This window comes from Ochotona princeps, chromosome 13 (genome assembly GCF_030435755.1).
Source record: "Ochotona princeps isolate mOchPri1 chromosome 13, mOchPri1.hap1, whole genome shotgun sequence".
Classification (NCBI taxonomy): domain Eukaryota; kingdom Metazoa; phylum Chordata; class Mammalia; order Lagomorpha; family Ochotonidae; genus Ochotona; species Ochotona princeps.
Genome location: NC_080844.1, coordinates 62,807,058 through 62,819,783, shown reverse-complemented (window position 1 = coordinate 62,819,783; position 12,726 = coordinate 62,807,058). Strand labels below are relative to the sequence as shown.

The following is a 12,726-nucleotide window of genomic DNA, read 5'->3' as shown; positions in this document are numbered from 1 at the left end:
ACAGAGGGTGAGAGATGAGCTCAGGTGCATGGGGGACATGGCTGCCAGGGGTCAGACCAGTGTGCAGAAGGGGAGCCACATGCGGTGCATTCTGGTGGTCTGACCCCTCCCTACCAGGGGCCTTTGAAAAGTCCTGTCACCTCCGTTACCAATCAGATGCCTAGGAGCGACCCCTCCATTCTCACTGGCTCATCTTGACCTCCAGCCCATCTCCAGGCCACTCAGTCTCTCCCCTGTGCTCCATGTCCACTGCTTCCACCCTGGTCCAAGCCCCCAGGTCTCCAGTGTGGATGAGGGACAGAGCCCTTCACTGTCTCTCCTCCTGGCCAGTGGCCTGTAAGGCAGATCAGGCACATCCCTGCTCCCAACGGCACTCACATACAGTGCAGGCCCACTCACTGGCTCCCTGGCCCTGCCATCTGCCCTCCGTAACAGCAGGGTCACCTGCGAGGGCCCCTGTGGAGCTGTCCCCTGCCTAAACCTAGCCAACTCGGAGCAAGTGAGTAAACTGCAACCGAATAATGTCCCTGAATCCCAGCTGACCCGCCAGCCAAGCTGCAGCAACTGCACCTCACTGGGGAAGGGCTGGGATGACATAAATGAATGATTCAGTGACTACTCGGACATGCCCTGGGACTGTCCGACCCACAACTCTGTGATCCCAAGACAGCAGGGGCCAGACCCAAGCCATGGCTGTCCTTCCCTTCCCATGAGTGTCTCCGGGGAAGCTGACGCCCTGGCCGGCTGGATCCACCTACCTTTGGCCTGTCTATCATGAGACTCAGTGAGGAACTTCTTGATTTTGTCAGAGGGGATTGCGAAGGAGATGCCAGCCGTCACCTTCAGAGTGTTAATGCCAATCACCTCCCCGTCCTGCAGAAAATATGGAAATGACTCAGGGCAGCTGCACACGGGAGGGGGGAAGGAAGGTGCCTGGAGCTATGTCAGAGAGCAGGGGGGCAGCAGACACTTCAGGGTAAGTGCCAAGTGTTTACGAAAACACAGCAATGCTGGCACCTGTCTCAGACTCCATTTCCCAAAGTTCCTTAGGGGCTGCCCACCCATGCTGCTCCCCTTCCTGAAGGCCTCGGGATGGCAGGAGCACGCGTGTCTGTCACTCCTCACAGAGGCCCTATGAGTGCTGGGGACCTGGCACCCAGCCCTGAGGGGCCCTCCAGAGGCAAAGCTCTCCTGGGCCTTCATCTCCTCCTGTGCAGAACCCCCTGCGCTGCCATCTAACGGGTCATTGTCTACTACAGCTTCCCTGCCCAAGCAGCAGAACCACCATCTTCCTGAGCCACTAACTTCCCCATCCCTGCCAGGTCTGAAGGGGAGGTTCCTGGACAGGAAGTGCAGAAGCCTGAGGGCACTTCTGGGCCATCCTCAGGGCACCAGCACTGTGCCCTTGGCCTCTGACCTGGCAAGCCAGGACCTCAGCTCAGGTGTTTCCCTGAAACCATCAAGTGGCAGTCTGCAAAGACATGATCCACTCACACTGCTTGCTTTAGATGAATTACAGGGAGTGCTTTGGCAAGCTGGGAGAGAGGGAGGGAGAGACGTAGGGAGGAAGAAGAAGGGAAAAGGGCATGACTTAGCAAAGGCATTGACAGGCCTTACCAGATTGACCAAGGGGCCTCCAGAGTTTCCATACTGAAAACAAAGAGAAACAGAGGTCAGGCGCTGGTGTCACACAAATGGACCTCCCTATCCAATCAGTGTCTCAAGGACCCACGTATTCCCTTGGTTTGCTGCTGGGACAGAGTTTTTAACAAGTTCTCTAAAGTGAGAAATTCTGGGCTGTGAAACTCAGAGGCCCATGGCGCCGGCCCCAAGCAATGCCAGGGTCTTTGTCCACTCACAGAGCTGCCTGGACCCCTCCAAGGGACCCCAGCTTTGCCTCTAGGAATGCAGGCCACCTCCCTTGTTTGAGTTCTGGGACGTGGGACAGGCTGCAAGGAATTGTGGAGTCAATGCCGAGGAGAGACAGTCAAACGCCCAGGGTTCATTATTTGTCAAACGAACACCCAGGGGCGGGCGGAGCCCTGCTTTTCAGCATCATCAGTGCCATCAGGAGAGCTGCTGTGCCAGAGGTACTTCTGCAGAGACTCTGCCTAGGCAGTGGGTGGGGCCTCACGAGCAGGCCGCACACAGAGGCTGTGTCGTGCAGACACACACAGAGGCTGTGTCGTGCACACACACAAGGCTCACATCCCAGTGCATCAGGGTCACCTGCCCACATGGGGTAAGTGGCCCTCCTGCCCACGGGGCCCTGCGCACCCTTAGCTGGGCCCCTCTACCAAATCCAAGGTCCCCTTGGTAGGACCGCTATCAGAAAACCGGCAACATTCAGTTTCTCCTCTGCTTTGGAAGTTCCAAGGAAGCCCCTGGGACCAGTCCCAGCTCCCCAGCCCTCCTTGCCTTTGGAAGAACCCAGCCCCAGGCCCCAGCCCCAGGTCCCAGCCCCAGAGCCCAGCCTCATGCCCAGCCCCAGAGGACAGACCCAGGCCCAGCCCCAGACTCATCCCCAGAGCCCAGCCCAGGCCCCAGTCCCAGGAAAAGGCCCAGCCCCAGGCTCATCCCCAGAGCCCAGCCCCAGAGCCCAGCCCCAGCCCCAGGCCCAGACCCAGCCCCAGAGCCCAGACCCAGAGGACAGACCCAGGCCCAGCCCCAGACTCATCCCCAGAGCCCAGCCCAGGCCCCAGTCCCAGGAAAAGGCCCAGCCCCAGGCTCATCCCCAGAGCCCAGCCCCAGAGCCCAGCCCCAGCCCCAGGCCCAGGCCCAGCCCCAGAGCCCAGACCCAGCCCCAGAGCCCAGCCCCAGAGCCCAGCCCCAGAGCCCAGACCCAGGCCCCAGGCCCCAGGCCCCAGCCCCAGAGCCCAACCTCAGAGCCCAGCCCCAGGCTCATCCCCAGAGCCCAGCCCAGGCCCCAGTCCCAGGAAAAGGCCCAGCCCTAGAGCCCAGCCCAGAGCCCAGCCCCAGGCCCCAGCCCCAGAGCCCAGCCCCAGAGCCCAGCCCCAGCCCCAGGCAGCTTACATTGATGATGGCGTCTGTCTGGATGTAGTCCATGTCTGAGTTGCGGAGTCCCAGCTCCTTGCCGCCGCGCTGCGTGGTGCTGACGATGCCTGTGGTGACGGTGTTCTGGAGGGAGAACGGACTCCCGATGGCGACCACGAACTCCCCCGGCCGCAGCTCCGAGGATCGGCCCAGCAGCAGGACGGGCAGCTTCCCCTGCAACCACAGAGCTGGACTTGGCGGCTGATCTGACACATGCACATGGGTGAGAGGCCACGTGGAGCCACGGGCACTGCAGGAGCTGAGGACAGGGGCAAGGCTGGCCTGCTTTCCCGGATGACATGGCCACAGCCAAGAACGAGGGGAGGGACATGAAGGCCACATGGGGTCTTTGCCACCTTGAAGCTATCATATGGGCGAGGACTCACTCTGCCGTGGCAGCCAGCAGACAGAGGGAAGCCACGTGGATTCATGGTTTGGGGCCAGACTGCCCAGGGTGGGAAGCCCACACATCGCTTAGGGCAAGCAGCAGGATCATACACACACACACATGCCCACAGGCCTCTTCCTAGGCTCTGTGGGCAGCAAGCAGCACCACCTCACTCTCTGCCATACCATGCTGAGCGGGCAGCAGGTCTGGCGCCCAGCAGGTGCCCAGGACCTGAGACACAGGACCGAGGCATGGGCTGTTAGTTATTTTAAAAAGTTGGTAGAGTTCTAGTCCATAGGATATTACGATATTATTACGCGCAGCTAATTCTCACAACCTGGTTCTTTACCGTGAGCTGAAACACACCAGACGCAACGAGGTATCTTAGGAGGTTTATTCCAACGGGGCAGGAACAGCAAGAAAGAGGGGGAGAGAGAGAAGGGTAGGAGAGGGATAAGAGCGGGATAAGAGAGGGATAAGAGAGGGAGGGATAAGAGAGGTAAGAGAGGTAAGAGAGCGAGCCACACCTTGGGGGGGCCTTTTGTCAGCCAGGTGTAGGGGGTGGGGATTGGGAGGGATTGAGGGCAGGCCCCCAGGGGATTGGCGCCTGCAGGTGAATGCCTAGGGATGATTGGCAAGTGGGCGGAGTTGGGGAGGGGGCTGGAAGATTGGGAGGTGGGATTCAGGTGGAATGCCAGGTTACATCCGATTGGTGGATAGCTAGGCCGGCGCGAACTTCATGAGCTGTGAGGAAGAAGGAATAGCGCCGGGTCCAGGGAAGGCTATTGGAATAACTCCTTACATGGGCCACCTCTTCCCCTTGCACAGCAACCCTGCTACACCCCTGTGCTCCCCAGTCTGAGCTGGTTGGAGACCCCCAACATCCTGTGACAGACAGGCACAGCCCAGATCCCTGAATAACACTGCCCTGCACCAGCCAGCCAATGCCAGTCACGGGGGCCAGGAGCTGGGGACCCACACAAAGGCTTCCTTCAGTTCTCGGGGAAGGCTTTTTGTTTATCTTCACTTGTTTTGAGAGGCAGAGACAGAGAGAGAGAGAGAGAGAGAGAGATCTCCCATTTGCCAGTTCACTCCCCAAACACCTGCAACAGCCACGGCTGGGCATCAGACTGAAGTCAGGAGCCAGGAACTCACTCCAGGTCTTCCACAGAGCTGACAGGGATTCAAGTACTTGGGCCATCGTCTGCTGACTCCCAGTGGGCACCCTGGCAGGAAGCTGAGGCCCCAGCCTACTCCCGCGGACATGGGATGGAAGTGTCCCAAGACGGGCATCTGAAAGGTTGTACCCGGCATCCACGCCTGGGGAGGGCTTCAGGCCCTGCCACCTCCTGGCCTCTCCCACAGTCAGCAGTCTCTCTGCTGGTCCCTGGGCCTGTGTTCACCGAGGCAGACGGGGAGCAGCAGGCCCACAACACACCGAGCTAGCCAGGTCCTCAGGCCTCATGTCTGTCCATGACACAGAAATAGCCAAAGGGTGGTGGCTAGCTGGGGTGGGTGGAGACCACTGGCCTTGCAAGCACCCACGTCCTGTGCCAGGCCCTGTGCAGATCCTGCGGACAAGGGGGTGGTACCATGCCCAGTTCATGGAAGAAGACACTGAAGCTCCGCAGAGCAGGCAATCAGAGAAGAAGCAAGAATTCTACTCCGGACTGTGGGCCTAGACTTGAGCTCTCCTGCCCCCAAACAGCAGCACAGGGACACGGTGCCCAACAAGGAGGGGAGGGATGCTGGAGTCCTAAGCAGACATGAAGAAGATGGTGGGAAAATAGGTGCAGTCCCTCAGCCCAGCAGAGCCCTGTCCATGGGCCAGGCTGCCTTGAACTTACCCACTTGGGGCCTCAGTTTTGCCATCTGAAAAACAGGAACAATGCAGTCCATCTTCCAGTACTACTGTGAGAACGGAGAAACTCAAGATCCAAACACAGTTCTTTGAAGACCTCTTTGCTGGTGTGAACCCCAGCGTGGTCACTGTTGCTATTACCAGGCCTCACCATGACCCTTCCCCTGGGGTGACCTGAGGCCGCAGCCCTCGGTGCTCCCGGCCCAGCTCCAGGCTCCTCGAGCTCTCTGGCGCCCAACAGCACAGCAGCGATCTCAGGCCGCCTGTTTACCCTGGGCCCAGGCCAGTAGCCCCAGCCAGCAATGACTTCAGCCATCACAGCGTGCAGTGGGAGGGAGCTGTGGCTGCTGACGACCCGGCCACCACTCTGGGGAGCCCACCCAGGCCAGGGTCAGGCTGCACAGGAGTGTCTGAGGCCTGCAGGGCTGGACTTGAGCGACAGGCATGGGCACCGTGTGGCAGAGAGAATGCAGCTACAAGGCATGGGTCAGCTCAGCACTCCTGTGGTGTGGGGGAACTGGCCTCAGCAGCTCAGGGATTTGCAAGCAGGGCAGCCCAGGAAAGGCTCCCTGGGAGAGCCTCACCGACCTGCGGCTCCTTCCCCACCAGCCACCCAGCTCTACCTCCCAGGAAGGCAGTCATACTCGGCCCCTGCAGACAGGGGAACCTAAAGAGGACTCTCTGCCTCTGCCAAGGTCAGAGTTCAGGCCTGAGGACGCTGGGAAGGAGGCAGAGCGGAGGACAGGGCAAGAGCGAACCAAGCAAGTGCTTGACGGCTGCCTGCCACCAGCCAGGAACGACATCTTAGGGGATGCTGCCCACTGTCGCCAGGGCTCGGGGGCCCTGCCACAGTGTAGCCGAGTGGTCCACATGTGAGTGACTGCTGGGCTTGGACCAGGAGGACAGCAGCGATGCAAGCCCCTGGGAACAAACCTCCCCTCAAACAGAGGAACTTGGGACACAATGCAGCCATCGGGTCTGTGTGCCCAGGCGGCAGTGCCAGTTCCTCCCACGGTTAGATCTGCGTTCACTCATTTCAGATCCAAAGGGCAATTGAGGGTAGAGCTAGGCAGAACCCTACTGGGGGAGAGAGTTCTGGGGAGTGGTCTCACCAGGCAAACCCTGATCTAGGAGATGGGAATAAACCTTTTGCCTGCCAAGGTGACAAACGACTTGCATGACAAATGTGGGCCATTTCTCGTGCCCACTGTACAGATGTCAAAACTGAGGCTAGGAAATGAAAGGGACTTCTTGGAGACAACACGCTGGCTACATGGAAGAACAGGCTCCCGGGCTCTCCAACCTGCCCTCGCAGGACCTGTAAATGCAGAATTCTAACTACAGGGGGAACTCTCGGGAAAGGAGCAGCATGGCCCCGCACGATGACAAAGCCACTTTGTGGGAACTGCTAGGTGCCTGCCGGCTGCCTGCACATGTGAGTGCCTGGGTCTGGCCCAAAGACCTGTGTGCTCCAGGGCTTTACCTCTACTGGCCAACAGAGCACATTATCCCATCCCTGTCTAGACACAGGCTCCGTGGGGGGCCAGGGAAGCAGACACTGCTGCGAGGCACAGCCCCACCCCTGGCCTTGACCCACAGATCTGTGAAACAGCCCCAGGCCCACTCATCCAGCCTAGCACTCCTGCACATGTCTGCCCACAGGCTGTCCCCACCCAGCCACATCAAAGCTGGTTCAGGTGGCTGCCCAGACACTCTGTCTGCGACTCCCTTTGAAGCAGCCCCAGCTGTAGGCCTGCTGCTCACTGCCACGCACTGCAGCCCACCTTCTTGGAGCTTCTTGCAAGCCTGCAGGTAACAGGGCCCCACCTGTCCTCCAGGCGACAGGGAGAAGCCCCAGAGGACTGGCAGGAGGGAAGCTCAGCCTGTGGCCTGGCCACGCAGTCTCACGCTGCTGGAGGACACGCAATGCAAGCTGGGAGCACAGGAGTAGAGAGAGGCAGGCAAACAGAGCTCCAGAGCTCCAGAGCAGGAAGGAGACCTCAGAGGACCTCTCCAGAGGGCCTGCGCCTGGCACTGGGTCCAAGGCCTTCTAGGACAAGGGACATTCCACGGAGAGTCCCTCACACTTCAGTTCTCACCCTGGATGCCTGAGAACCAGCAGCCGGGGAGGTCAGTGGCAGAAAGCGGGTGGAGGGAACGCAGGCGCAGACCCACCCACATCCTCAGGTATTCAGGGTCCCCCACCCAGCCCACGGAAGCAAACACAGTCCCCTAACACGCCAGCCAGACACCAGGTAGACAGAGAAACAGCTTGGGGGAGGGCATGCGAAACCTTGGGCGCCGTTTCCAGGCACACCATGTCTGGGCAAAGGACCAAATTCCAGCCACAGGCAGGACATGGATGGTGTTGCCTTCCGTGCTGACAGCTGGGAGAGGCTGGCTCACGCACGATGACAGGCAGCTCTTCTCACTGCTTTCGCAGAGACAAACAGACACGCAGCGGGCAGCACCACGCTTATTCATACACCTACGGGAATGCAGCCCACATGGCTGAGTGTCCAGCGCGAAGATCAGGCATCCACGCAGCCCCCCAGGCATCCTGATGGCAGAGGGACTGGCAACCACCAGACACACAGAGGAAAAAAGACACAGAGCACCAACTCCCCAGGGTGGGCGGCCCAGGCTAGTACCTCTGGTGTTAAACAGCTATGAGAAGTAAAATGGCCTGGGCTCCCTATAAGGTAGACTCAGCTACAAGTCCCAGAAAACCCAGTGTAGAACGCAGCAAATCACCTGCTTAAGAACAGGAGGGTTCCAAGGAGACAAAGCCACAGACACAGAGGCAACAGCAAGATTGAGGTTCTTCCCTTCTCTCTGTCCCATCAACTTCACCCTGTTCTCATGGTGACAAAATGGCCACTGCCACACCAGCCATCATGGCAGTATGTGACAATCCCAGGAGCCGACTGCCTCTTAGAAGACAGCAGACTCCAGAAGAGTTGGGCATATCCCTTAGCCCAAACACACGCGGGCAAGTGTGGACAGGCGCAAATACACAGTCACAAATACTGACATGCACACATACTAAGATGCAAACACGGATGCATGCATACAGACACGTGCACATGGACAGGACGCACACGCAGGTCAAGACGTGGAAACATACATGCACAAACACAGATAATCACATACCGAAGCATACACAGATACACATGTGCAAAACATGTATGCACACAGGACGACATGCACGGATATGCACGCACAGACACCCACCACCCCAGGCTCCGTGTCTGCTGCAGAACATGGTCCCAGCAGCCCACCTGAGGCCTGCAACCGCTCTGTGACCTGGGGTGCCAGCACTTAGCTGTTGCACCTCTCCAATACGGGAGCTGCTTCCGTCCGCTCTGAGAACGGCGATTCTCTCCAGTACCCTTGGTGGTCCCCAAACAACTCTATTAGCAGGAATGGTTTGGCGGTGATCATCACTGGCCCTCGAGGTCTTAACAGATCCAATTCCAATCTGCTCCTCTGCAAACGTGTGCAGCCGTGCTGGGGAAGGCTCTTCCAGAATCCCCCAGACACGGACCAGGCCAGCCTCTCCCAAGCAGACAGGGAGAACAAGGACCCACCAGCCCTAGGCTGCCCATCGGCCTGCAACCCGCCTCGCTGACACTCCTGAGCAATAAATGAGCCCATTAAACAAAGCACAGGGAGGGCTGGCCACTGCTTTTCAACCTCATGAGCCAAGCCCGTAGCTGCCTCCCCTCCTTTGAAAAGCACAAAGCGCTCCTGAGTTGCAAAAACACTGTGGTTGCTGACTCAGCAGAATCCACGGCTTCCACCATCTGCCCAGCACACGGGCTGCCAGGGGCGGGGCCTTCCAGCCAGCCCCATGCTGGCTTCAAAGGCAATGCTGCACAACTGGCTGCGGCTCAACGGAGTAATTCAACACGCCTTCTGGAAACAGTTACATGAACCTTTCATTTTCTTGAACAAAGATGCGAGGCAGGAAGGAGCACCGGGCCCCTCCTCAGCGGGAAGCAGCTCCGTGGTGTGGGTCCCGCCCCAGGTGGAAAGCCACTGGGCCAGCCAGCTTCGGAAACCTCAGCAGGGAGAGGGAAGAGCCGCCCTGGGACCATCCCCTTCACACACCGACCTCCATGTTCCACCACATCAGACACTGAGCAGATACTCATGAAATCAATGAAGGACTAAGTGAACTCATGCAAGAACAGGCCACATCCTCAAAGGCTCATCAGGATCTCGAAACTGAATTGTAATGCAGTGGTGCACCTGCTATTTCATCTGTTCAGACAGCAGGCTCTGGCACAGCCTGGGTTTCAGCTGGCAGTGGGCTGCACTTGGGACAGAGGGCACAGCCCGTGCCTCCCAGCAGCAAGAGGTGGGCAAGGGCTGTTGTTCCCCCTGACCCAGTATATCCAGCCCCTCAGTGTCTACTGAACAGAACTTACGACACACAGTTTGCCTGGGTTCCCTACACAGGAGAGCTGTCCACAATAGAGCATTCTCTTCTAACGTTAAAACCTTTTAAAGATGTATAACTTCCTTTATGCAAAAATAACGTGAGATGGTCAAGGGCCAAGGGCTTCTGTTAAGTTAATTAAACACATATTCATGACTTAAGAGTGGAACCTAAGAAAAACCAGTGGTTTCTGTGAGTTGCCTGGTAGACAAAGCAAAGAGGAAGACTATGAATCACATGTTCCTGTTATCAGCATCTGGTGCCTTATTTAACAAAAGCAACTTGCTGATTACCCGACCAATCAGTCCCCAGTTCAGGAGGAGGTCCCAGTCTCCCGTCTCCCTCGCCACAGGAAGGGGTCTGGACAGCTTTAGGAAACCAGTTACGGAAACCGTATGGATCCTGCCCTCAAGAAGGATGGCGAGCTGCAGACTCTGGGGAGGCTGCCTGCGTAAGACATTGGAACTTTCCCGGCCAGGAGCAGGACCCCTAAGGAACTGGAGCCAATAACAAATGAAGACAACACACAAAGAAACGCTCAGCAGAAACGATGCCTTCTGTTCTCAATCCAAGATCCAAGTCCTGCTGGCTAGGCAGAAAAGGAGAATAAACCCCTGAACTTCTTGCCCGGCCCCCTGGTCCCCACTGGCTGGCTCTCCCTATGCTCAGCTCAGTTAGGAGTTCCCTGTCTGCATCATCTATGGAGAACTTCCCAGCTTGCTGCTTCTATTTGCTTTTCCCGATACTGGTACTGCCCTTGCAATCCTGTTGTAGCTATTTCCCATGCCTCGTGCCTGGGCTCACTGCATCGATAGCCCTTAGCAGAGAGTCTAACCATGACAAATGCGCAGAAAATAGTTATAAAACCAGCGAATGGGCACCGGCCTCGTGGTGTGGCAGGTTACTGCTGCTGTCTGCGACACTGGCATCTCACGTGAGAGTTTGCTTTGAGTTCGGGCTGCCCCACTTCCAACCCAGCTCCCTATTAATATGCCCAGGAAGGCAATGGAGGATGGCCCAACTGCTTGGGTACCTGCCACTCGTGTGGGAGACCTGAATGGAGTTTCAGGCTCCTTGCTGTTGCCTAGCCCAGCCTAGGCCATTGTGGACCCACTAACACGATCTCACTCCTTCTTTGTGTCTCTCCAACTCTGCCTTTCCAAATCAGGAAGTCTTTTTAAGATGTCAGCAAATTAATAAGGAACAACTGAAAGAATGAACAAACCAGACATTATAAAACTCATTAGGCTCTTACTGTTGAGTAATAATTTGCGGGAAGAAAAAAAAGGCCTAGGAACTCTGGCTACCTCCTTGCTGTAAATATCACCGCGAACTGGGCCAAAGAAGGCCTCTGCTCATACCAGCCACAAAGCGCAGTCCCCAGCAAGAGAAAGCGGACAAAATCAGCTTCTCCCATGCATGCCCAGGCCATTTGGCTTCACTTCCTTTGGCTCTTAGGGACATGTCCACCACCCAGCCACGTCCTGATCCTCCAGGACACGGTGCAAATCATTGGCACTGCGGTTGCACCACCACTGGGACTGGCAGCCTTTCTAAGAATACCGTTGGCATCCCAGGCCACACGGGCTACATCCCAACTATCCAATTGTGCTTTGCAGGGCATGCTGTCCCTAAGCAAATGGGCAGGACCGCATATACCAATAAAACTTTATTAACAAAAACAAGGGGAGGGCCCAGATTCAGACTAGAGGTTGTAGTTGGCCACTCTCATACACTGACACACTCACTCAACTGCCAAATGACACAGGCGTATGAGCCTCCCCGCCCCCAACTTCAGAGAATGGAAGACAGTCCTATTGGGACACCAATAAATTCAGTTCCAACAACTTGGGAACTGCCTTGTCAGACTCATAAGTTATGGTCCACATCCAATTCCCTGAAAAGTGTGCGCCAAGGATGGGGGTAGGGTGTTACCATATTAAGAGAAAAATAGGGCCAAAGAATTTCCTTAACAATCAACTCAGTTCCTGAACCAGGGCCAGGGAACACACAGGGCTCCAGCTGTGAGAGTGTGGGGAAGCGGTTCACATGCCCACGGGGCTGGGCTCAGAAGAGGGCACAGCGACAGCCACCAGTCCTGCACAAAGCCTGGCACACAGGAGTAAGGTCATTGCCCTGCCTGAGGGACCTGCATTACTGAACGCAGTATTGATCACTGCCCCTTGGAAGCAGTCAAGATCAATAGGCAAACAGCAGCCTCCCGGTGCTGGCCAGGGTCTGTGGCATGCTTGCAGATGCAACGGGAGCTCTCTGAGCTCTGGAAGCAAAAGCAGAGAGACCACAAGACTCCCGGGACAGACAGCGTGGGGGTGGTAAAGAAGCCACGATGGAAAAACCCAGAAGCAAAATGAGAGGGTTGCTGTGCCATGCAAGCCTCGCCACTGCAGGCTCCCAGCAGCTCGGGGAGGATGAGAGACGGCTCCCAGGACCCGCAGGCTCCGTGTTATCTGATCGGCTTTTGGACACACACCCGCCACTGAGTCAGCCTCGTCTGACAACCAGGTGGCCTGAGGAGACCCCATGTGAGTCACACCAAACCCCACCACTCCCTTAGCTGGCCAGCACCGTGGGTGGGGGCTGAAGGACCGTCTCATGCTGAGAACTTGGGGCAGGGCCTGGAGGGGGTCAGGGGCCCCTCCCCTCAGCAACCCCAACCTCAACTCCTTGTTTAGGGGTCAGCCTTCCTGCCTGTCAGCCAGCTCAGCAGTCACAGGACCCTCTGCATACACAGCAACCCTGGCTCCCAGCGGTTTCACCCTGGGCCACTTCAAACAAACCTGTGGGTGCCACCTGGCCTGAAGGGGGCCAGCACCTGGCTTGGGGCCCAGGCAGAGGGAAGAAAACTGCCTCGCAAGCCTGGACAAGGCCATGTCCAAATATTTACCTGGTGGTTGGCGTCAGCGAGTGCATGGCAGAAACCCCACTGCCTGGTGGGCATTCTGAGTTACCAAAGACCAC

At 57.5% G+C, this 12,726-nt stretch overlaps 1 protein-coding gene across 1 annotated transcript in view; it reads right to left on the bottom strand.

The window, feature by feature from the left end:
• The window catches only part of HTRA1 (HtrA serine peptidase 1), a 43,472-nt gene that overhangs the window by 3,632 nt on the left and 27,114 nt on the right, over positions 1–12,726 (bottom strand). Inside the window, exons 4-6 of the mRNA XM_004580196.3 lie at positions 3,034–3,228; positions 1,618–1,650; positions 759–873 (exon numbers count right to left, since the gene is read on the bottom strand). Coding sequence (XP_004580253.3) covers positions 759–873; positions 1,618–1,650; positions 3,034–3,228 — 343 coding nt within the window. The remainder of the gene's footprint in view (positions 1–758; positions 874–1,617; positions 1,651–3,033; positions 3,229–12,726) is intronic.